We start from the raw sequence: 24493 nt of genomic DNA, 5'->3' as shown, positions 1-24493 counted from the left end.
TTGAATCTGTATAACAGTTTTGGGAGAATGGCCAGTTTCACAATATTTATTCTTCCTATCCATGAGCAAGAGATGTCTTTCCATTTTCTGAGATCATCTTCAATTTCATTTTTCAGTGTATAATAATTTTCCTTGTATAGGTCTTTCACTTCTTTTGTGAGAATAATTCCTAAATATTTCATTTTTTTGGTTGCTAGTGGGAAGGGTGTGACTTCTCTTGTTTCTCTGTGATTTTGTTATTAGTATATAGGAATGCTATTGATTTTTGAGTATTGATTTTGTATCCAGCTACATTGCTGAATTTATTTATTATATCTAGGAGTCTTGCAATGGAGTTTTGGGGATCTTCTATGTAGAGCATCATGTCATCTGCAAATAATGATAATTTAACTTCTTCTTTTCCTATCTTTATGGCTTTTATTTCTCTCTCTTGTCTAATTGCTCTGGTCAAAAGAAGATCGCAGACAAGGCAGGAGCAGGTTCCAGCAGCTCAGCCCAGCTCTCTCCTTCCTGATGGCAGCTGTGGTGTGCTCCTTCGGCTGGAGAGGTGGCAGGCAGGGCTAAGCGGACTCCCTCCACTCGGCTATTGTCTGTCCTTCCCCGTAACTATTATTTTTGTGGACAGTGCAATTCAAAGAGGAGGTTTTGGGGAAAAGAAATAAGGGAGAAGGAAGAGCAAATAGGGATGCAAAATGATGTTGCCTCTGGCTGCCGTACTTAATTAACTATGAGAACATGCCCTGGAGACACAGTGTTATCTCTCCACAGGATCATCCATTGGTGAGAAAGAAGGAACTATTTATATCCTTCTCTCTTTGGCCAGTGTTTACCCCACCTTCTGTACATCCAAATTGTACGTGCCTGGGTGAAGTGCCCAGAAAATATCCCACAGTAGTAGGGTCAGGAAGTCCTAGGCAGAAGATAGAAGGTGCAGGAGACAGTGGGAATCAGAAATGGTCATGCTGCTTCTGTCTGATGCTTTCCAGAGCTCATGGAAAGCCGATCATCATAGCAGCCATGGAAATCAGAGAAATAAAAATACTAGGGATCATAAAGGACCAAAATGGTAAGAAGTTCCTGACCCAGAAACATAATTAAAAGGATATTTCAAAGAAGAACATGTTTTTCATTACTGGAAGAGCCAATATGTATAATTGTACTCTTTCTCAAATAATTTACTAACATTTCCATTCACTTTTAAGAGAGTATCCGAGATGCTCGCAGGTTAAATATCTGTGAGATAAAACAAATGCAAACAAGAATTAATACGAAGGATGAAGAAATAACATCTCTAAAGGAGACAATAACTGCTCTGAAAGAAGTGAATGAAGCTCTGGGGTAGGTATTTTAAATTTATTACTTGAGGGAGTAGAGGTCTGGAGCTGTATTGGGAAAACTGGTTAAGGGGATTTGCCACGTGATCTGAGCTGGGCAAGGCAGTTTCGTTAAGAGCTGGAGATCAGTTGCAGAAGATGACTCAGGCAGGGGAGCAGAAAATTTTCCATCATTGCACCAGGAGACCTGGTCTCCCAGCAGCAACCATTGCTTGCTTCTAAAGCACATCTCCTTGAATGCCACCTCCAAAGCTAGAGGTGCACAGGGGTTTTAGCTCCTATTTCCAAAAAATTTACTATTACCGAAGGAAGGAGTCTGGTTAGGATTATATTTGTAAACATAATATCAGGCCACACTTTTTCTATCTAGTCTGGTCTCCTAAAGATATTCAGTCATACTTACAATCTGATGGAGGGCTAAAGGTGGGATTGATTTCCAGGGAAAGGTCCCTGATTTATCGGTAGTTAAAGGAGATAATATGTGTAACTGCATATTGCTCAGGAGCTGACAACTGATTTCCCTTTCCTGTGTTACCGGAGACCAGCACTTCACCCATCTGTTCCAATGTAAAACACAAATCACAACTCTTCACTTTCCCAGCTCAAGAGAACAAAAGCTGTATTCTGGGTGTAAAAATTGAAGGATACTTTAGTACAAATTTGTAGAAGAAAGGCATAAGTATCTGAATGTTGGTTTTCCAGGAAAATCATTCAGAAGCCTACACACACACATACAATCTTTATGGATACAAATAATTGAAAGGCTGCTTGGTGCAGAACGTATCATAATAGCAGTCATTAGATGAGGACCCCAGTGCTCAGAACTAACCCTCAGAACAGTGTCCTGGGAGAAGCTCCATGAAAAAGAAAACTCACATTGACATAAGCATGAGGAATACAGAATGTTGTAACTCCCCACCTGGGGTTCAGTCTGTGGATCCGTGGACAGTGTGTGCTCACCATTACTGCCAGAGACAGCTATGTGAAGTAGACTATTTCTAAACCAACACACCATAAGGACAGTGCCCAGGATGCATGTCCATATCAGCTGGTCAGCAACCTCAACCCCTCTATTCCTATGATTCTTAAGCTTGAGCAAGCATCAGGATCACCTGGCAGCCTTATTAAAACAAGCTACTGGAATTCAGTCCGTCAAGATGACCAGGTGGGGCTGCAATCCTAACAAGTCCAGTATGATGCTGATGTTACTGTCCAGATAATACATGGAGAACTACTGCTTTAGCCAAAGCCTCTAGAAAGACAAATTACAAGCAAAAGGTTTGGCAAGCTAACATCACCAAATTGCTATGGCTCCTTGTATCTGCTTTTCAAAGAAAGATGCATGTTCTGGTGCTCACAGACTGACGGAGAGTGAGCACAGGTCCTGTTATTCCTGGACTGTCCTGAAAGCTGGGAAGCAAGACAGCTCTCTGAGTGTGCTGGCCTTAGCACCCAAACTCTTCTTGCCAGTGTTTTCTTCGCAATCCATGGTTTGGTTTGGCTTTGTGCTTTTCCCCACACTGAGTCTCATTCTCAGGCTTCTTTTCATTGCTTTTCTTTTGCAGAATTTGACCTCTGGAAAATAAATTTCCAACCAGTTTGTTTCCATTTCCTCAAATCTTCATACACAGCCCTCCTAACCCAGGGATGAGAAAAAGGAAAGTGTCTTTATATTGAAAGAGATTTTAAGCAGTAAAATAGAAAAATGGAATCAATTGTCCTTTCTTCACATCTATATTGTTAGCCATTGGGCAGATGTTTTTACCAAAAGTAAATCTTCCTCAAATGAATATGGCTATCATCTGATGGAGTGGTACAGAGATTAATTGCTCCCTGTTTTCAGATCTGGCCAAGAAGATAAAAGGATTTGAATGAAATCTCAAGCATTGTCCAAAGAATAAAGATGGACTCAACCTCCTGTTTTCCCTAGTTCCTGTCGGAGGGAGGCTAGCTTTCCCTTCGGCCCATCCTATCTACATCCCAGCATGGCTGGCGATGTGGTTGGGTGATTCTCTTCCTCTGGCATAGCAGCAGATCTCAGATGGTAAAACAGATACAAGGATGATACACATCAAAACATTGGTCTGGCCACATCCTATTGCCTTTTCAAAATGACTTGAATTATTCTACATTTTAAACTAAAATACCTTATATGTACTACTTGACACGTAGGGATAAGTGAAGTGATGGTGAACACATGGCATTTTTGTAGCAAGTGAACAGCTGCAAGGATGACACTTGTTCTATATATCCCCCATCACAACCAAGTTTAATGACCACTGACCTCTAGGGAGAGCAAGCATCCCTTACAGTTTCTCTCTTTTGAGGGCTCCTCTTATCAAAAAGACTTTAAATTCCTTTCCCAAGTAACATCTTTTTCATGGCAAGAGTGATTCTTTCCTCCTAGCATAAAGCAAGAAGAGCTGGCAAAGCAGCATGCAAAGTTTGTCTTGTTGCTGAACCAAACAATGGAAGAGAAAGCCAAGGCCACCATTTACATAAACGAGACCTGTGCCCAAATAGACATGGAGAGGCATGATGTGGAGGTGTACAGGAAATGTTTGCAGGCAGCAGAGGAACTAATGGCCAAACACATTGCAGAATATGTGCTAAGAAAACAGGAACTCACCTCACAGGTAAGTGGCATGATTTACTTTTTTCAATACAGAATTATTTATAACCTGGAGCAGGAAATTGGAAACAATGTATTTGTCCTTATACCTGGTGAGTGTTTTATTATATCTTGTGTGAAACATTGGGACAAGAATAGGACTGGAGCCTCAAGGCCATTCGAAGCCTCTTAGAAGACATTTGATTGGGGTTGGGGAGTGATCTTGAAAAAAAAAAAGAAGACATTTGATTGTGTCCCAGTGGTCTCCGTTCATGGGAAAGAATATAAGTGGCAGGATTTCTAACCCTGGGGCGGCCCCTTGCTTAGATGCAGCCATGAAGGGACACGGCTTTTGCCATCATCATTTCCGCTCACCTTTGGCAGTGCTGAGGCTGTGTCTGTACGGACAGGACCAGGGAGTTCAGACAGGGCATCTGTGAGCAACAATGGGCCCAAGAGAGGAACGGCCTCAGGGACCCAAAGAACAAACCATGATCTCAGTCCCAAAGTATGAGTGGTAACTCGTGCGTCCTTTTATGCCCCATGTTTAGGGGAAGCCACGGTGTCTGCATGTCATGTTAAGTAAAATTCCCCATCAAACAGTTTCTGAATGTGCCAGGAGAGGTAGATGTGTCCCCTCAATAGGTGCTGCCAACAGTGGCCTGCAAGCTTGCTCCATGGCAGGGGAGCCAAGCTCGAGATGAGATGCTGTGTGGCTTCTAATGCTGCCCTTTGCAAGATGGGACTTGGCATAACTACAAGTTATAATGCAAGAAATCAGATTTGGGCTTAGAACAGTACTATATTAAAGAAGAGAGAAAAAGAGGTAGTGGGAGACGAGGGAGGGGAAGGAAGAGATGGAGGGAGGGAAGGAAGGGAGGAACAGTAAATGGAGGGCCAGTGACAGGGCTGGTAAAAGAATTTACCAAGACCAGAACAAGAATAGATACGCTGCAAATTCCCAAGTGAGCAGGGTGCTTGGGAAGAGGAAGGGGCCTTAAAGGGCGTCTGAGCCTGAGAAATTACAGGTAAGATCCACAGACATGGGAAAGGATGTTAGAGAGGATGAGACAGGGCCATTTGCTGCCATACACTATCTTTACAGTAAGGCCTGACACCAGGGGTAGCATAGAATCATGCTCATTATAGGAAGGACTGTTCGTGATTGCTTGTGAAACTCAGTCTGTTCAATCACATCCTGCTTGAATTGTATGGCTGTGTGAATGGACTCAGGGAAGGAAGGAGAAGAAGGAGAGAGGGAGAGAGGGAGAAAAGGGAGCTTGGTTTGTTACATTGCTTTTCTTTAGTTTCAATTAAAATTTAAAGAAATAAAATCTGGCAGTGAACATTTCCTTCTTAATTCAGTGATAAATCTGGTTATTTAGAAATTCCAACTATAGTGCTGGCCATGTAGCTCAGTAGCACAGTGCCTGCCTGGCTTCAGTAGCACAGAGGCCAAGAGTTTGATTCCTGGTACTAAAAGAAAAAAAAAAGAAAGAAAAGAAAGAGAAAGGAAGGAAGGAAAGAAGGAAGGAAGGAAGGAAGGAAGGAAGGGAGGAAGGAAGAAAAATTCCAACTACATCTGAGTTTTTATCCTTACAAATGTCTGCCTCTTCAGAAGCCTGTAGTAGCGCCCTAAAACCTTGTTCTCTTCTCCCTGAGAATAGAGCACCCCACTCTTCCTTGTCATGGGCATTTTTTAAAGTAGCTGGCAAGGAGCCCATCTAATATGTGTCTCTCTTCCTATACCAAATACCCAATACTGGGAAATAAATAATAGAAATAATAAATAATAGAAATTCTGAAGCTGGGAAGTCCTAGATCAAAGCACCGTGAGTTCAGTATCTGGCTGTTATTAGTTGTGTGTGGTCCCCTTCCTAAAGTGACTACAAATCCAAGACAGAGTTGATGTGAGGAATCAGGTTGTTGCTCTGAAGAGAACAGTGTGGCGTTTTACCTCGAATCTCTGTCTCAGGGTATGAAGGTTGTTTCTAGAGGAGAGGGAAGGGGAGCAGTTAGTCCAATGACAGGAAATCTCCATACTGAGCATGTCTTCATCTCTGAAACAGGCATCTTCTCTTCTTCCTTCTCAGAACATTGCAAAGGACCTCATCTTCTTTTTGGACAGATGCGTACATTTTCTTGTTAAATAGACACGTTACTTTTCAAGGTGGTGCTTGTCCTTTGTGTTTATTGATCACACGACAAACACAATTTGCCATAAAACTAGAGAAAAGAGCAGGCGTTGCTGAGACTCCTCTTTAGAAGTTACAGTGTTGGGGTCAGGGGTTTATCTCAGCAGCATAAGTGCCTGCTTGGCAAACGTGAGATCATGAGTTCAATCCCCAGGAAAAAAAAAAAAAAAGAAGTTACAGTGTCAGTAAAAGATCAGGGAGGGGAGGCCACAGAAATTGGCAGGGTACTGACCCTCAGGAGCTGTCCCGTACCAGTGAGGGGCCAGTTTCTGCCTTGAGCTGCATCTTCTGCAGGGTGGAAGGCAGGAGAGTGCCTCTTGACTCACACAGCCCTTCACCAGGGTTGGACCCTCAAGACTGAATCCTCGGGGGCTGGGGGTTTAGCTCAGCGGCATAAGCACCTGCCTTACAAGCAGGCGGTCATGAGTTCGATCCCCTGTACCGATAAAAAATGAAAACGACAAAAAAAAAAAAAAAAAAAAGAAAGACTGAATCCTCTCCTCAAGGCCTCTTTCCTTAGTATTATCATACTGGCAATTACACTTCAAATGCGAAATTTGGAAGACACCCTCAGTCCATTCCACAGTCTGCAGCCACCAGACAAAGTTAAAAATTCAAGTTCCTGGGAGCCTTTTGGTTTGGAGTTGGCCATCAGCCTAGGTTGCTCTATCTGGACCAACCGATACCTCTGTTTCAGAGAAGAGTAAAAACCCCTGATAACTGTGGGCTCCTCTCCCTGGACTAGGCTTTCTAGTGGGTTGTTTTTATAGTAAAATGAAAATTTTAGGACACGAAGAATGAAAAGGGGCATCCTTGGGTTTAGTCCCTTTCCACAGCACCGCTGAGAGGCACCTGTCCCTCTGAGCAGTGTGCAAAGTCCCACGCTAGCTCAGACCCTTAGGTTCCAGGACCAAAAAATGGGTATGTGAGTGAGCATGACTGTTTTAGGGCTTCTGGGGTGCTGCAGGGTGGACTGGGCAAATTATTCCACTTCTTCACTTTTTTGGGGACCAGATAGGAGTCAAGGCTGGTGTCCAGTCTGAGTTTTGCCCATCGGAAGGAGCATTCCACAGAGAGTAACCAAGCATGGGCCCACATACGTCATGCGGTAGGCACACTACCCCACTTTCTCTGATGAATGAGTTTCTGGCTTTATTTTAAGCCATATAGGAAAGGGTTTTTTTTTTTTTTTTTTCTGTTTTGTTACTCTTTCATAAAAACATTAAGAAAGTTCAGACAGACTTCATATAGGAATTTCCAATTCCTTATTGCTATATGAGTAGTCTATCTCAGGTGTCCACAAGCTTTTTCTGAAAAGGGAAAAGGAAATCTTGAAAGGAATCCACTCTCTGTAGCACAAAAGTAAACATCAGCAGTACCTAAATGAATGAAAGGGGCTCGAGTCAGGGAGGCTGGACGGGCCATGAGGAGCCCGGTCTGTGTCCCTGGAAAGGTCACCAGGTAGGCGCTTCCAGATCCAAAGAACAAAGCCCTGATTCTGCCTCTGGCTTTAAGGTGCAAACACACGCTGGAAAGGCACAAAATGCTGTTCGTTGAATGTGGCCAGTAAGTAGAGAGAGAAAGGGGGAGCTCGAGGAGAGCTTCCAGATCAGTCCAGTAACCCAGCCCTCCTAACCTCTGAATGTGAGACTTTCAGAGAACATTTTAGATCTAAAACATAACGATTACCATAATGATTACCATTGATCTTACAAATTTAATATTTTAGTTTTTTGTAATTATGGTTTGACCCATACAGTTCACTTTGTTTCCTGTGACACTGCAAATTAGTTATAGATCATATTTTTGTTATACATCATATTAGATCATAGTTTTGTTTTATTTTATCTTATTTTCCTTGGTCTATTGAGATTGAATATGGCATACTCAGAATGAATTTAAACAGAGCTGACAAATGGAAAAAGATTTTCTAAATTTTGTTTTTTATTGGATTATTCTGTTTGTCATTGTAGATTGATGAATTTAAAAAAGTCTGTGAGGTTACAAAACTGGACACTTTTGAAAAGAAGGAAGAATTGGAAAAATTAAAAAATAGAATGACAAAAATGAAACAAACAGTTACCATCAGCACAGTGGTAAGATGGAATAAACTGCATGTTTTCAAGCCCAAACTGGGCACCTTGATCAGGAGATCAGTTGTTTGCAAAAAGGGAAGGGGGCCAAGAGATGGAAGGAGGGGAGGGGAGGGTGAGGTGGAAAAGCATTGACAGGTGTTAGGTACGTGGGCCAACTTCCCAGGAGAAATGCAGTCACTATGAACGTAAACATACCAATAAAAAAAAATTAAAAAAATTAACAGGAACTGATTGTAATTCATTTTTAGGCCATTCTGGAAGAACACTTCTATTGTGTTAATGTTTTCTGACACTTATTTGGACTGTTGTAGTGCAACTGTGTTTTCATCCTCAGGAACATGGTGTGAAGAAAGCTGTCTTAGAAATTGCATCTGATAGGCCCAAATACTTTGAAAATTTTCATCAAAAAACACATTTAGAACTAATTAAATATATGTGGCATGTGTATACATATATGCATAAATTATTTCTGTAAAATATTTCTGTCATATTTGACAACAAAATTAATAACCATGGCAACCTCTTAATTCTGAATGCAGGATAAGAGAACAGAGTTTAGGCTCCCCACTGATACTGGAAACAGTAATATTAATTTGGAAAGGACACTGTTTGTCTATTTGAGTTTAAAAATACTTCAGCTTTGTGCTTCTATAAAATAATTTTAGTAACATTTATTGAAACCCAGCACTGTGATATGCATATTGTAAGAATTATCTTTTAAAAATCAGAAAAATTGAAGCTTATGAAGATGGTTAATGTTAAATATGACCTGTGTGCCAAATAAAAATGGTAATGCCTGTTATTTCTCCATCATAACTAGTTGAATTACTGAATCTATTAGTGTATTTCTATATCTTAAAAGACACATGCAAAACAATATTGATGTAGCAGTAATGTGGAAATATCACATTTTCTATAAGAATTCACAGTTAATTCCATTATTATATGAAGGTGATTGTACTCATTTTAATCCAATTATAGAACCTTGGTAATATCAGATATGAACATTTAGAAAAATCATTCTTTTTAGATTTCAACATAGGATAATCATGATTGGCTAGGAAAAATGAGAATGTAAATGTTATATAAATATAATTTATCTATATTCCCAAGCTCATATTTCCAGTTTTGTTTCATAAACCATAAATCAAGTGTTCTACCACTTACCAGGCACTTAGTTTGGGGAAATTAAGTGTATGTTCCTTAAACTGTACACCAGAGTTCTCTAAGGCCCAATTAGACAGGCTTGCACTTCCTTCGCTAACTCCCACAACCCAGCCACAACCTACATTAGCAGAGAGGATCATTTAAAGCACAAACTTAAGCATTACACAGGGGTTCAAACCTTGGATCTGCCAAGCTGAAGTTATTGCATCTATAATATGGCACTGCAAAGACTTTTGGAGCGTATTAAATGAGGTCATGCCCACTGGACTTTCAGCTCAGTGATTTGTATTTGGTACAGTTTATGGTGGTTGTTGGCTGAGACTAGAAGACAACATTTTGACTGTGCACTGAGACCACAGGGAATTTCAGATTATCCTTCGTAAGGTAACTTCAGTTTAAAAGTCTCTGCAGCCAGGTCAAGTTAATGTAATACTGGCAGGAGCGAATAACTAAGAAGAAATCTCAACGTAGTCAGCAAATCAGGGTGAGATGACTGAAGCTAGAAACAACAAATGCCAGAACTGTCAGCATGTGGCCCAGAGACTTGGCAACATTCTGCCAATATTGATGGCAGTGCTAGGATTCTGGACTCGTGACCATGGGACTAGTTAGGAAGCAGAAATTTAGCTACCACATGCCTGCCTGCTATAGAGAAAGAAGGCACTCTGGGCAGCTTTCACCTCCCCATCTGAGAGGAGGGCTGAAAGAGCTCCTGTGCTTCCTCACCTAAGTAGTTCTCTGACCTCACAGCGCTGTCCAGGTTTACAGGGCTTACACAGCCTGTCCACAGCAGCTGTGTTACACAGCAGCGCAGCCTGTCTGGCAGCCTTTCCTTGGCTCCATTCTCTCCTTGCACAGGGTAGAGTGCAATCCCAAGACCAGTGAGCATGACTCCCCCTTTTTTTATACCAAAGTTACATTGCAAAAATCCCTCTCTGACTTGGTATTTGTTGCCAATTTTCCTTCAAGTTATGGTGACATTTTTTCACAATATTTGATTATTCTAGTCATTAAATATTAATCAAAAGTTAATAAAAATGTTTTCATTATAAATATATTCATCAATTAATGTAAAAGAAACTAATTTTTGACTGTTTTATAATATTCTAGTATGTTGGGCTAATATTTTGAAGATGATTATGGCAATATTTATTTTTTTAAATGCTACAGAAAATGAATTCTTGTGTCAAATGAAAAATTTAATATAGCTCTCATTGCTATATTAACATTGCAAATACATTAATATAGTTCTCATTGATATATTAGGTCACCCTTTATGTCAAATTTTAGATGTTTTAATGGTTTAAAAATTATTTTGGAATTCCAAGCATGGTGGTGCATGCCTGTAATCCCAGCACTCGGAAATCTGAGGCAGGAGGATTGCTGCAAGTTCAAGACCAGCCTGGACTACAAAGTGAGTCAAGGCCAGCCTGAACTGCATAGTGAGACCTTGTCTTAAAAAGATCAAAAAAATATTTTTAACCAAGTTTATTTTATGAAGAAACAATTGTAATGATTTTTTTAAACTAAAGGACAGCTCCATTTTATAAGTTGAATGAATAAATCATGAATATTTACTAGTATCAAACTGCTACTATGAATCATTTGGTCATGATTGATGTCCTATTTTTGTTGAATTTTTAATAGGTTCTAAGTGATCACAACTTAGAGATAGCACAACTGCAATCATCAATAAAGGAGTGGGAAGAAAAGGTGGAGGCAGTAAAGAAAGCTTGTAAGATTACAGAGGATAAAATGTAAGTGTCATACTGTATTTTTACTGAAGTACTCATAGACATCACTATATTTCCCATGGCTCTAACACAGTAGTTGAGGTAATAATCTTATAAAAGGTTTATTTTAGCTGACAAGTTTAGAAGTCCCAGACCATGACTGGCTTATCCGACTGCTTTATGTCTGTGGAAAGGCAGCACTTCATAGCAGCGAGGCATTGCAGAGCAAACCCACCTGCCTTGCAGTCAACAAGTAAAAGCAAGGAAAGGAAGAGCTGAGACCCCACAGTCCCGTGTGAGAGAACACTGTCAGTGACCTAAAGTCCTCCCACAAAGGTCCACCACCTCCCAAAAGCAGCGCGCTGGGGACCAAGCCTTTAATGCATTGACCTTCGAGGGACGTTCAAGACCCAAACTCTAGTAGTCTCACTCTTAAATTTTACTATTAAGTAAAAGCCATATTCTCTTACTTTACTCAAACTAATGTGACAGCTTTTTAACATCACCTTTTCATTTTATAGTTAGCTACATGACCAAGAGAAAAAACCGAGTAGATACTGTCAGCTCTGGACAGGGAGGGACTCTTTAGATTGGCTTTTGGAAGCAGACTTCCAGATTTGCTTCAGAAAGTGACGAGAAAAATGGAAAAAGTGCATTTGAAGTGAGATGGAATGGTTTGAGGCGGCACTGAGGGCAATGTGCCTTTAACTATAATATTTTTAACAATTGACGCTTAACTTTGGTAGGGAGTCAGGAACAACATGAAACCTCCAACAGAGAAAGGCACTGGTGGGAGATACCACAAGGCTGCAGCCCAACTAACCATGCCCTTGTATTTGTTCCTAGTCAAGGGGAATTTGCAGAATTTACTGAGAAAATTCAGAGAAGCCTCAGAGCAAAAACTGCTACCTGAGTAACTGTCCCGCAACACTGCAGAGTCTCTAAGCTTCCTTTTACCAAGTGTTTCGTTTAGCCACACCCAGTTCTCTTCTTGGTTTGCACTTGGCAAAGCATGGCTGAGCAAACTCCTGGAATTTCCAGGATACCTGTGGAGAGGAGCCGCCGTGCTCCCAGAGTTTACTTTCCTATGTGTTTGGTTCAGCTTTAGCTCCTGGTTCAGTCAGCTCTGGCCAGGAAGATGAAGTCTTTTAATCTGGCCTTTGGGGCCACCTTGTGGCTCACTGATGGTCTAAGAGAAGAAGTTCAGGCTAAGCAAATTTCCCAAAGTAACCACATCAGAATCCTGCAATAACATGACTTGTTTCTACATGGATTTAACTGTGTTCAAATTTTAAAATATGTCTTCTAAAACAAGAATTGCACAACATAATGCTAACCTACCATCATCAGTTCAAGAAATAGAAAAATCTTTACACTCAGTATAAAATTTAAAAATAGGAAAGCTCAATTAATATTGCAGTAAAATTCAGGGGAGAAAGAAAATCTGAGTTTGTAAATGACTCAGTAGTTTTAGTTCATACATATGAGGAGTGATTGAAAATACAATGAGTGTTTAAACTAAAAACAAATTTATTACAGCAGTTCTCAAAGTCCTTTTTCAAGAGTGTCTTTAGTTGTGCTGTCATGGTTCCTTCAATGTCCTGAGTCGTTTCAAAACCTTTACCTTTCATGGTCATTTTGACTGAATAAAGCTAGAATTCACATAGTACCAGATCCAGTAAGTAGGGGAAAGAGGACACATTAATGTTTTTATAAGCCTGCCTTCTTATTGAATGCATTCAGCAGCAGTAGTGACATTTTTTATTATACTTCATAAAGACACTCGTGAGAGTACCTGCAGCACTGCTTCAGAAAATAGCAACAGGAAGATAAGTGTGTTTGAAGTGAGATGAAGTGTTTTGAGGGGCACTAATGGCAGTGCACCTTTAACTGTAGTGCTCTTTAAAATTTAATCATTGACCATATATTTTGATCACACCTCATATTTCAAATAAAAACATAGTGGAGCATATGAAGTTGGTGTTTGTTTCTAGCTGTTATAATTCAAAACCTCACTAGGGAGCTGAAGTTTTATTTCTAAGCATGTAAGTTAAATTGATTTTGCATGTGTTCAAGAAAGAAATGAAGATTTCTTGATTTTCCATTTTAGTAATTCATCATTTTTAGTACCCCAGCTTTTCAACACATTTCAGTATGTACAATCTCATCAAAGAAAAAGTGATTTTGATTATTTTGAGAATTGAAGATGTAGGTTAACCCCCTTGTTGATTTCTAAAATTTTACTTTGGCTCTTCATTACTTGAAAAATTAGAAGAAAATCTTCTGTATTCTTTTTGTTTAATCCCTTAATTTATTTCCTCTATATGTAAAGGTAGAGAGAGGCAATTTAGTCCTTGCTTGGTTGAGCTGAAGAATCAGTGTACAACCAATATTGGGACTGGGGATTTAGCTCAGCGGCATAAGCGCCTGCCTTGCAAGTGTGTGGTCGTGAGTTCGATCCCCGGTTCCGATAAAAAAAGAAAAAGACAAAAAAAAAAAGAATATTAAGAAACTAAAATACTTTGCAGTGCTTGTCTTCCTGTTAATCTATCAGTCTTAATCTCCTCCACCAAGGAATGTTTCACTTCAGGGTCGACAGCACTATTACCCATTTTGATATCAAAATATCAAGGAAAACAAAAATACTCAGCCACAAATACAAATTTTGTATGTTAGGACAATTACTAGTGCTTTGAATGCGCCACGAGTTTACAAATGGCCCTGACAGTTTGATCCTTGTTTTTTCTTATTAATGATTCCCAGCGCTATATGTCTATATAGTGATTGTAAATCCAGTACTGTGATCCCTATTTGCATGCCTTTCAGTGGTCTCTCAGCCCATGGGAAATGTGGAGGTGAAAGTTAAATTTTTACACGGGTGATAGCCAATTTATGACCCCGAGTGTATCCTTGCCTTTAAAGTACCCAAGGCAATGAAGACTGTGAGGGCTAACTCACTTTGGAGTGAGTTACTTTGGAGGGCTAAAATCATCTCAAAGCTGTCAAGATTACCAATAGTGTCCATCCTTTCCTACTTTAATGATCTGCCCCATTCCTTAAAACTGTTGAGTTCACCACGGAATGTCACAAAGATTATCACTTCCTCCTTCTAGAACCATGTCTTTTATTTGTCTTCGCAAAGGTCACCCTCTCCCTCCTTCACCACACTGGTGTGTCCTACCACAAGCCTTAACTTGCTTCTCACATCTCTCTGATGTTAAATTTTGGAGTTCTTGGCCCATCGCTATACTCTGATTTCTCCTGTGTGATTTTATCCAGTCTTAAGGTTTTAAATACTTCTATACCTCAGAGACTTCCAAACCTATATAGGTCTTGTATATCTAGCCCTCACTTCTTTCTTTGCATTCTAAATGTAAGCTTTATGTGACTTTCCTTGGCCTCTCCACTTGGAGAGCGTGAGTATGCCAAGCAAAAACATGTCCTCTACAGAGCTTACTGAAACAGCTCTACCCACAGACTTGTGTGGCGGTGGGTGTGACAGTGCTGTTTGCCTAGTCACTCAGACTGAATGCCTAGGGGTCCACTGGTCTCTGTGCATCACTTCCTAGATCCAGTGCAGCACTGACTTCAGCTGAATCCAGAGGCACGCACTGTCACCAGCACTTTTCACTGTGTTCCAAGCTCACCTGTGTACGTTCACGTACCGCCTTCACCGTATACCCTGCTTTGTTTTCCTGCTGTAGCTTCTCACACGGTCTTTCTTCCTGCACTGTTGCTATCTCCACAAAGTAACCAGAATCATGTTTTTTTCAAGATGCCAATCAGTCCATGTTGCCCTTCGGTTTTAAGAAGTTCTTTCTTGGTTCCCTTCAAAGTAAGATCTGAATTCCTGCCTTACCCTAAACACCCCATCTGATCTAGTCCCTGTCTACCTCTCCAGCCTCATTTTCCTCTTTCCTTCAACACAGCAAGCTTTTTACTGTCTCTGGTTCTCATCACTTGCTGGTCCTTCTGCCCTAGAAGTGCTTCCTCCACACTCCTTAGCACTTAGGCCTTTCCTAGCTTATACCAAAGAGGCCTTCCTGAGGTAGCTCAGGTATACAAAGGAACATTCTTCTCAGACCCTCCTTCATGCTTTTGTTCTTCAGAGACTTAACCATCCGGGACACAGGGGTTATTTTTTGTTACGTTGCATCCATTCTGATCACATCATTCATTAGGATGTAATTTCCAGGAGGGCGGACACTGCACGTGCAGCAGCCCTGGTACCTAGAACGGGCCCAGCAAAGTGTGGATGCTGTGTAACTGCTCTTCAGTGAATGCGTGAAGCGTTAGCTCATTATTTAAGAGTAAAAATCTTTGTTTATTTTAGTAAATATCTATGAGTAGTTTGTGTGGGAAGATAGGGACAGGAATTTTTTGTTTCATATAAATGTGGCTTTACTGAAAAATATGTTCTGATTGTTCTGATACAAATCTACTTGGCTTCCTCTGTTTATAGAAATTTCTTTATATCCCACAAGGCCAAACTGGAAGATTCATCACAATGTGAAAAGAATGAATACTTACACAAAATAAAACAGGTAGGAAGACAGAAATGATGACTTTTTGATTATACTTAGACTTTACTTTTCAGTTAATATCTTAAACATGTCTGAGAATGTGTTATTTTACAAAGTAGGTTTTGTACTGACTCCTAGTTAAGAAACATTAAATCTGCTGGAAAATTGAATAGGTAAAACTCTTTTAGTGAAGTTTTGGAATCTTCTATAGAGTATTATGTCATTCACAAATAATGATAATTTAACTCTTCCTTTCTTATCCTTATTCCTTTTATTCTTTCTCTTATCTGATTGCTCTAGCTAATGTTTCAGAACTGTATTGAGTAGGAGTAGTAATAGTGGACATCCTTGTCTTGTTCCTGATTCTAGAATGAAAGCTTTCAAGTTTTGTCCATTTAGTATGATGTTGGCTGTTAGTTTGTTATAGATGACTTTTATCAGACTGAGATCAAGACCATCTATTACAATTTTCTGTAGGATTTTTTTTTATCATGAATGGGTAGTGGACTTTGTCAAAACATTTTTCTCCATCTATTGAAATGATCATGTGACTTTTTCTTTGACTCTGTTGATGTGATGAATTATATTTATTGATTTGCATATGTTGAGCCATCCTTGCATTCCTGGGATGAATCCCACTTGGTTGTGATGTATGATCTTCTTGATGACTTGCTGCATTCTGTTTGCCAATACTTTATTGAGGATTTTTGCATCTATGTTCATTAGGGAGATTGGCCTGTAGTTCCCTTTTTGGTTAGTTCTTTCATATGGTTTTTGTCTTTTGCTCTGTTAACGTGGTAAATTTCATTTATTAATTTACGTATGTTGGAGCATCCCTTTATCCCTGTGATAAATCCCACTTGGTCATGGTGTATAATCTTCTTAATGATTTGATGCATTCTATTTCCAATATCTTACTGAGGATTTTTGCATCTATCTCCACTAGGGAAATTGGTGTAGTTCTCTTTCTTAGTTGGGTCCTTCTCCAGTTTTGATATCAGTGTAGTGCTTGCTTCCAGGAATGAATTTGGGAGAATTGTTTCATTTTCATTTTTATTAAAGTATTTGAGAAGTGGTGGTATAAAGTATTCTCTAAGTTTCTTGTGGTTTAACACTTTTCATTCCTAATAGTGTAGATTTAAGTCTTTTATTTTTTTTTTGATAAGGTTGGCTAAGGGTGTGTCAATTTTATTTAATCTTTCAAGGAATCAACTGTTCAATTCACTGATTCTTTGTATTGTTTTCTTAGTCTCTAGTGCATTATTTTCTGATCAGATCTTGATCAGTTTCTCCCTCATATGAGCTTTGGGCTTGGCCTGCTCTTCTTTTACTAGAAATTTGAGGTTCAACATTATTTGCACTTGCTCTGTTTTCCTGGCATGAGTGTTCACTGCTATAAATTTCCCTTCTAGAATTGCTTTCATTGTATCCCATAAATTCTGGTATGTTGTATTATCATTATCATTTAATTGTAGAAACAACCCACTGGTTTCTTTTGCCATTGATTTCTACTTTCATGACACTAGGTCTGATGATATGCGTGGAATAATTTTATTTCTTTGCATTTACTTAAGTATATTCTATGGACCAGTATGTGGTCTCTTAGAAAACATCTCATGTGCAGCTGAGAAGAATGTATATTCTGATGTTGTGGGGTGAAGCACTCTGTAGACATCTACTAAGTCCATTTGTTCAAAAGTTTGGTTCAGGCCAGGGATTTAGCACAGTGGCGTGTCTGCCTGGCAAGCATGAGGTTGTGAGTTTGATCCCTGATACCAAAAAAAAAAAAAAAAAGTTTGGTTCAGTTTTGATTTTTTGTGTAGTTGATCTGTCTTTTTATGACAGTGTGATATTGAGATTCCCCAATACAGTTGTATTAGTGCTTATTTGATTTTTCATGTCTGTTAATAGTTATTTTATATTCTTGAGTGTACCAGTATTCGGTTCATACATCTTTCTGATTGTTATATCTTCCTATTGGATTGCTCCTTTATCAAGTATGTAGTGACCTTCTTTGCCTTTCTTAATAAATCTTGGCTTGTAATTCACTTTGTCTGCAAATAGAATAGCTACCCCTGCTTTTTTCTGGGTTCATGTCACATGGAGTAATTGTTTTCCATCCTTTGACTTTCAGTGTATGAATTTCTTTTTTAATTAAATAGGTTTCTTATGTACTCCATATTGTTACATCTTGCTTCTTGATCCATTCTGCCAGCCTGTGTCTTTTGATAGGGGAACTGAGACCTTTGACATTGATGGTTATAACTGATATATATTATCCTTGTCATGTTATTTTCCTGTTGTTGGCTCCCACTCCTGTTTATTGTTTTCCTTGCCTGTGGATTCCTCTTGTTGAGATTCATGCAATTATAGTTCTTGTTATCTCTCTCTAGAATGACCTTCAGAACATTTTGGAGAGCTGGTTTGGTGGTCATAAATTTCCTCATGTGTTCTTCATCATGGAAGTATCTTATTTCTCCACCATTTTGAAAAATAATTTTGTGGGGTACATCAATCTGCGTTGGAGGTTGTTTTAGTTTAAAACTTTAAATACTTCTCTCCAAGCTCTCCTTTACTTGAAGGATTGTGTTGAGAAGTCAGCTGTGATTCTAATTGGCTTTCCTTTATAGATGATTTGTTTTTTCCCTAATAGTTTATAATATTCTATTCTTGTGTTGAATTTCTGGAATCTTAAATATGGTATGTCTGGCTGTAGATTTTTTTGATCATGGCTAGTTGGAGTTCTATATGCCTCGTTTATTTCTATGTTAAATTCTTTTTCCCTAACAGGGAGGATTTCTACCATGATGTCTGTGAACATTTTTTAAATATCATTTGTGCCATCTCCTGTTTTTTTCATTGACGCTAACCAACCATAAGTTATTATTCTTTGCATCATCTAGCAGCTGCTGGATTGATTTCCCATGGTCCCTTGCTATTTTTAAAAAAAAACTTTATAATCGCTAACCACAAGCCTGTGTTCTATATCTGAGATCCTGTCTTCACATTGGCTTAATCTGTTGTGGACATTTTCAGTGCAATTTTTATTCTTCTAGGTATCTGCTGGAATCTGTCTTATGTATTATTTTTCTTTCCTATGTTTGGCATTCATGACCTCTATCATTTTCTTAAGCTCCTCTATTTTTTAAAAAAACTATCTACTCTAGAGTCATTAAGCATGGTTTTCATTTGAACAGTTATCTGATAAATTATTTCTGATTTTTTTTTGTCTAGAGCCTCATTCTATTGCTTTTTGTTACCACTTCAGCCCAGGTGGGTGGCTTTCAATTGATCCACCTCATTACTCCCTGTGTTTGCCTTTGGTGAACTGGATATCTGGGGTTATATTTTGTTTAAGTGTCTTCTCATTTTCTTTCCTTTTTCTTTTTTAGTCTAATTCCAGGGTTAATGCTTGTAAATTGCCTATCATGAGTAGCTTTATTGCTAGTATTTAGAACCCCTAGGAAATGACTTCTTCCAGGTATAGTGGCTTTTTGGGTTTTAAGTCTGTTGCATGATCCTACCTCTTCAATTTGTTGGGGATGAGAAGTTGCTGACTGCTTGGCCCAGCCCCTGGTTTTTTGGCACTTGTGCCATAATAATTTCTATGGTTCTTAGTCAGTCTTAGTCTTGAAATGCCAGGAAGAACAGCTGGCTAGAGCAATTATTTCACTTTTGGCTAAAGTGGTAACATCAGCAATAACAATAGCATCAAACAGCCTATAAAATGACAAACTGAGGCAACCACTAATTTGCCACTTTTAACCATATGAACTAGATTTGTGATTACATAACAATATTTAAAACAAACCAGAAAATTGTCTGCAATATGTAAGTCTTTAATATGTCAGTTTTACCCTCAGGGGTTAAAAATCTTAAAGTGTTTAAGGAGAAAATAGGGAAGTAGAAGAAGAGGAAGAGGCTGGAGGACAACGGGGGATCAGACTAACTTTGGGAAACTGGTGTAGAAGACAGGAGGGAAAGAGAGAAGGAAGAAATAAAAGGAAGAACAGAACAGAACAACAGCCACACAGACGCTAGAAACTACGCCCACACATTCATATAAAAACAGGATCAAACCATGAAGGTGAGAGAAAAGCAAAGCCACAACCACCATCACAACAACAAAAATATGAGAGAGACAGAGAGAGAGAGAGAGAGAGACAGAGAGAGACAGAGAGAGACAGAGAGAGAGAGAACCCACTTCCATGTTTGTCTTGCTGTCACTGGCAGGCAGTGTGTGGAGACAGAGTCCACATCTGTGTTGATTTATCCCAGCAGTAGCAATATGATAGGGTGGTGATAACCTCAGTGAGCCTGCACCTTTATTTCCTCTGAAGTCCAGGCTGTATTCTGGCTGTGGGGGCCCTTTCAGCCTGTAGCAGTCAGCACACCTCCTAGGGGCTTAAACTCAGCTGGGAGCTGCTAGATGGAGCCAGGGAGTTGTTCTGAGTTCTGAGCTCTGTTGGTTCCTCTCCTGGATGGCTCCTGGCCAATCACTCTCTCCCAAGGAATGACCAAACCCTCAGCACTCACTACCAGCTACTGCTCCCTTCCCTCGCTGTGTCTCTCGGTGGAGGCCTCTGGTGTTCCCGGTAGTCACTGTATGTCTGCAGGTTTCAACTGCTTTTCCCACACAGTGAGTCCCATCTCGAGGAGAAGGCTCCAGCAGCTGCCTCCTTCTTCCTCATTGAAGTTCCTCTCTTTGCTCACTCCATGGGCTTCAATTCTCACTTCAAATCCTTCCTGGGTGCAGAAGACCCACTTGCCTCCTTCTTGTCTTCATGTTGCTACATTCCAGTTTCTGGACAGTAATTCTCAGAGAGGCTCTTCTTCTGCTACTTACTATTCCATCATCTTCCCAGAAGTCCCACTTCTTTCTTTTGTTTTTCCTTCTCTTTTTAAACAACTTTTCATTTAAAAAGTTTTTAGATATTCTTTAAAGTTAGGTTAAAAGAAATATTGTGTGATAAGTAAATAATTGTGGGTTGCCACCAAGACTGAGCCACATTCAGTGAAGTGTTCATTATGATCTTAAAAAATAGGAAGGGAGACTATGATTAAAATTCAACAACAGTTTTGTTTAAACTAGTATTAGGATTGTTCATAGTTTGTTAGTGACTAATACTATATTGTAAAACAGTATGTGCAATGTTATCTCATTTGTGTATGTATACAAATAAATACACATTATATGCACACCACAGATAAATGCTTGCTCCTTGCACCAAAAGAGAAATGTCCTTGGTGTCTCCTCTCTTAATGTCCTTGGTGTCTCCTCTCTCGTTCCCACACGTGCATACATAATATTCATAGTGTCAGTACCTCTACCTGTATCAGTGGTGGTCAATTTTTTAGAGACTGAGTATCCAAACTGCAACCCAAACCTTAATTTGTTACAAAGTATCAACAATGCCCCCAGGTGCACTGTTATCCAGTGTTCCGCTGCTGAGCGATGCTGGGGTGATTTGGCTCATACACAGGCAAAGAGGGCTCCTTGGCATGACTGCATGACTGCTGTGTGCCACAGGTGTGCCACCCCTTGCCTGCATCCTCTATCTGCATTGTACTACGTCAACTACACAAAAAATTTATTCCTCTCACTAGTCTACAAAACAGTTTAATAACACTAAGTATTGGGTGACCTATTGCAAATCTTGTTTAAAATTGTAGTGGTGATGGGAAAGACTCCCATTGCAGAGCACAAATCCTCTTTGTTCCTTGTGTATTTCCTAGTCCACCTTCTTGCTCTTGGACGCAGATCATATCACATTCCAATTCCTCTTTGTTACAGAATGTAACATCTCCCTCCCTCTGAGGCCCGCATGCAGGCCCTGAAGATCAGGGGGATGTTTTAATGGTTCTCTTCTAGGAGAATGATACCAGTGAAAGTCTTTCCATTTGGGGTTTTGTTATCTCCTAGCATGAGAGAGAACTTTTCTTTGGGGCTGAGCCTATTCTGATTCTCTTTCTGGCAAGGATCACAGGAACCTGACAAAGTTGGTTTGTTGGTTCATTTGGTTTTGAAGTTGTCTGTTGCACTTAGAACAAACTATTGTTTTCTTTCCATTTATTCCTTGTTGTAAGAGCTGTTAGTCTTAAATCAATAGTTCTCCATTTTTCATCTCTTATCTTTCCTGGATGGTTTAGAACCCCTAAACTTGCTCAAAGAGGCAAATGCTGCGGGGGCGGGGGGGGGGGGTCCTTTCAATCCACAGCCCTCGTAGAATCCCATGAGTCACTTCAGAGTAAGCAGGGCTCTGTATAATTTATTATTATTGTTGTTGTTTTGGTACCAGGGATCGCTTGTGCCACTGAGCTAAATCCCTGGCCCCTATTTATTATTTTTAATAGGGTAGAACTGCAGGCTCATAATAAATTTTTTGTGTGTGTCTTTTTCATTTTTATCGGTACCAGGGATCGAACTCACGACTGCCTGCTTGCAAGGCAGGCGCTTATGCCACTGAGCTAAATCCCCAGCCCCTGAATTCTTAAATAGTATTGCAATGTTTCTGATATCAAGACCTCTAAACTGTGAATATATCATATGTCCCGTTTATTTTTAGTCTTCTTTGCTTTTCTTTAACTGTTCAGTTTTACTATGAGGTGGCCAAATTATTTTTATTTATTCTCTTTGGGATTTATGTAGCTTCTTAAAAATATGAAATTCTAAATCTCAAAAATTCTGCATAATTTTCAGCCATTTTGTGTACACGCTGTGCTATCTTCTCTCCTTTCTTTCTGAAATTTCAATTGTGTGTGTACAATTATTTATACTAACACATGCATTCTTCATCTTCTCCTCTCTGCATTTTCTCCCTCTTGTCTCTCCATCGCAGCACTTGAGAGAGAACAGTCTTTTGAGTTCTCAGTTTTGCTTATTGTAATTGTCATTTGATTACTGGTGACTCTTTTCAAACCTCCTGTTTCATTGTATTGTTTCTATTTCCAGTTGTCCTTCTTAAGCACATCTAATAATTCTTTCATGATAATAAACAATAACTTTACAACTCAGTGTTTGATAATCCCAACATCCGATGTCGTCATGAGTCTGTAGTCTTTTTCCATTGTCATTTCTACCAGTTTTTGTTCATGCTGTCTTGATTTCTTCTATTCCTGGTGCAAAACTGCAAGCTGCACAATGTATTTTATAAAAATGTTCATAAAAACTGTTTGATAATTTAAAGATAACAAATTAACCATAGTTACCCTCTAATTATTGTATCTTGAAATTTTGGAGGTTTTTTTTTTTCTTTAAAAAAAAGGCTGAGGCCTAAGACAATGGTGTCTTCCTCAGGAAGATAACATTTACCTTCCTTAGGTATACAGGGTGTCACGCATTCTAAGCCATCTTACTCTGCTTTAACCTACCCTGGAAAAGTTCTCTGGACTTCCAGGCCATAGTGGTGGGAGGTTGCCAGACTCCAGGTCGAGACAAGCTTGTTGCACTGGCCTTTTGCACCCTTGGCATGCAAGAGAGCCAAAACTCAGTTCCTGGGGGGTTTGTTCTGTTCTAGTAAATGTCCTCAAACGGAGGGGTTTTGAGTGTTACCTCTGTCACTCTAGACCTCTTGGTTTTTCCTAGAATTAGGCTTCAGTAGACCTCGTTGCTTTGTTAGTTCTTCAACACTTTGGAGAAGATTATTTGTGTCCAGCAATTTTAATGGTCCTGACGTCAGGTTATTTTGAACTCCTCACCATTCTCACTAAACCTAACCTTCTTACCTCATTTGAAACAATCCAATGAAGACATCTAAGCAAAAATATTGTTAACTCATGCAGAACACTGGTGGGTACGATTTCTTGTCCTCAAATAGAAAGAGTCATCCTGTGGTATCTGTGGCAGGTTGGTTCCAAGATACCATAACAGCAGATACCAAAACTCAGGAGTGTTCAAGTCTCTTAGATAAAATGGCATAGCATTTGCATTTATCCTAGGTACAGCTTTGCATATGCTCTAAATTCACTATAAATTAAATTATATTTAATATATAATGCCTTATACAGTGCCTACACATCATTTCATTTAAGTATATTCCATCTTCCTAGTACTTAGTGTGTGGCAAATTCAAGTTTTGCTTGTTTAAATTTCCTGGAACATTTTTTCCTAAATATTTTCCATATGAAAGCATCATACCACAGTGATATATGTGCACCCATGTTTATAGCAGCACAATTTGTAATCGCCAGATCTTGGAAACAACCCAAGTGTCCATCAACTGAGGAATGGATAAAAAAGTTGTGGTATTTTTATACAATGGTGTACTACTGAGCTATAAAGAAGGATCACATTGAGATATTTGTAAATAAATGGACGCAGCTTGAGACCATACTCATAAGTGAAATAAATTAAACTCACATGTATGAATACCAAATAGTTTCCCTATTGTAAAAAGTTATTCAAATACATAAAAGTTTGTGGTAATCATGATTCTCCATTATGTGGCTTTGAAGCCTTATAAAGTTTTAACTCATTAATTGGGATGGTTTTATTCTGGGCTGTTTGATATTATTGTCTGTGATGATATGAACAAGAAAACAAGACATCATAATAGCTAGTGATGATTTAATACCATCTTGTTTTGAAGTCCCACCAAACTGTTGTTCTTCTGTCTCCATTGGTTTTATCATGTTTTATCTTACTGGATTTTATTATATGTGATAGTATAAACAAAAATTTTTATAGGCAAAGAGATAATATAGAAATCATTGTTTGTTTTCTGTTAGCTGGTTCTAAATACCCTGTAATACTTTCATCCTCTTGAATGGTTTCACACTGTCTTGATATGTTTGATGCTATAGTAATACAAAATTATACTCAAATATTTCAAGGA

General features: G+C 39.2%; 1 protein-coding gene across 1 annotated transcript in view; it reads left to right on the top strand.

Annotated features, from left to right (window-relative positions):
- The window catches only part of Ccdc175 (coiled-coil domain containing 175), a 58363-nt gene that overhangs the window by 11403 nt on the left and 22467 nt on the right, over positions 1-24493 (top strand). Inside the window, exons 4-8 of the mRNA XM_003472482.4 lie at positions 1203-1338; positions 3742-3970; positions 8114-8236; positions 11051-11160; positions 15599-15680. Of these exons, the coding sequence (XP_003472530.3) occupies positions 1203-1338; positions 3742-3970; positions 8114-8236; positions 11051-11160; positions 15599-15680 (680 nt within the window). The remainder of the gene's footprint in view (positions 1-1202; positions 1339-3741; positions 3971-8113; positions 8237-11050; positions 11161-15598; positions 15681-24493) is intronic.

The sequence above is a fragment of the Cavia porcellus genome, unplaced genomic scaffold, assembly GCF_034190915.1.
Source record: "Cavia porcellus strain 051 isolate PalLab524CR breed Dunkin Hartley unplaced genomic scaffold, mCavPor4.1 scaffold_31, whole genome shotgun sequence".
Lineage (NCBI taxonomy): Eukaryota > Metazoa > Chordata > Mammalia > Rodentia > Caviidae > Cavia > Cavia porcellus.
The sequence above is the reverse complement of the archived record's forward strand: the minus strand, read 5'-3'. Positions and strand labels throughout refer to the sequence as shown.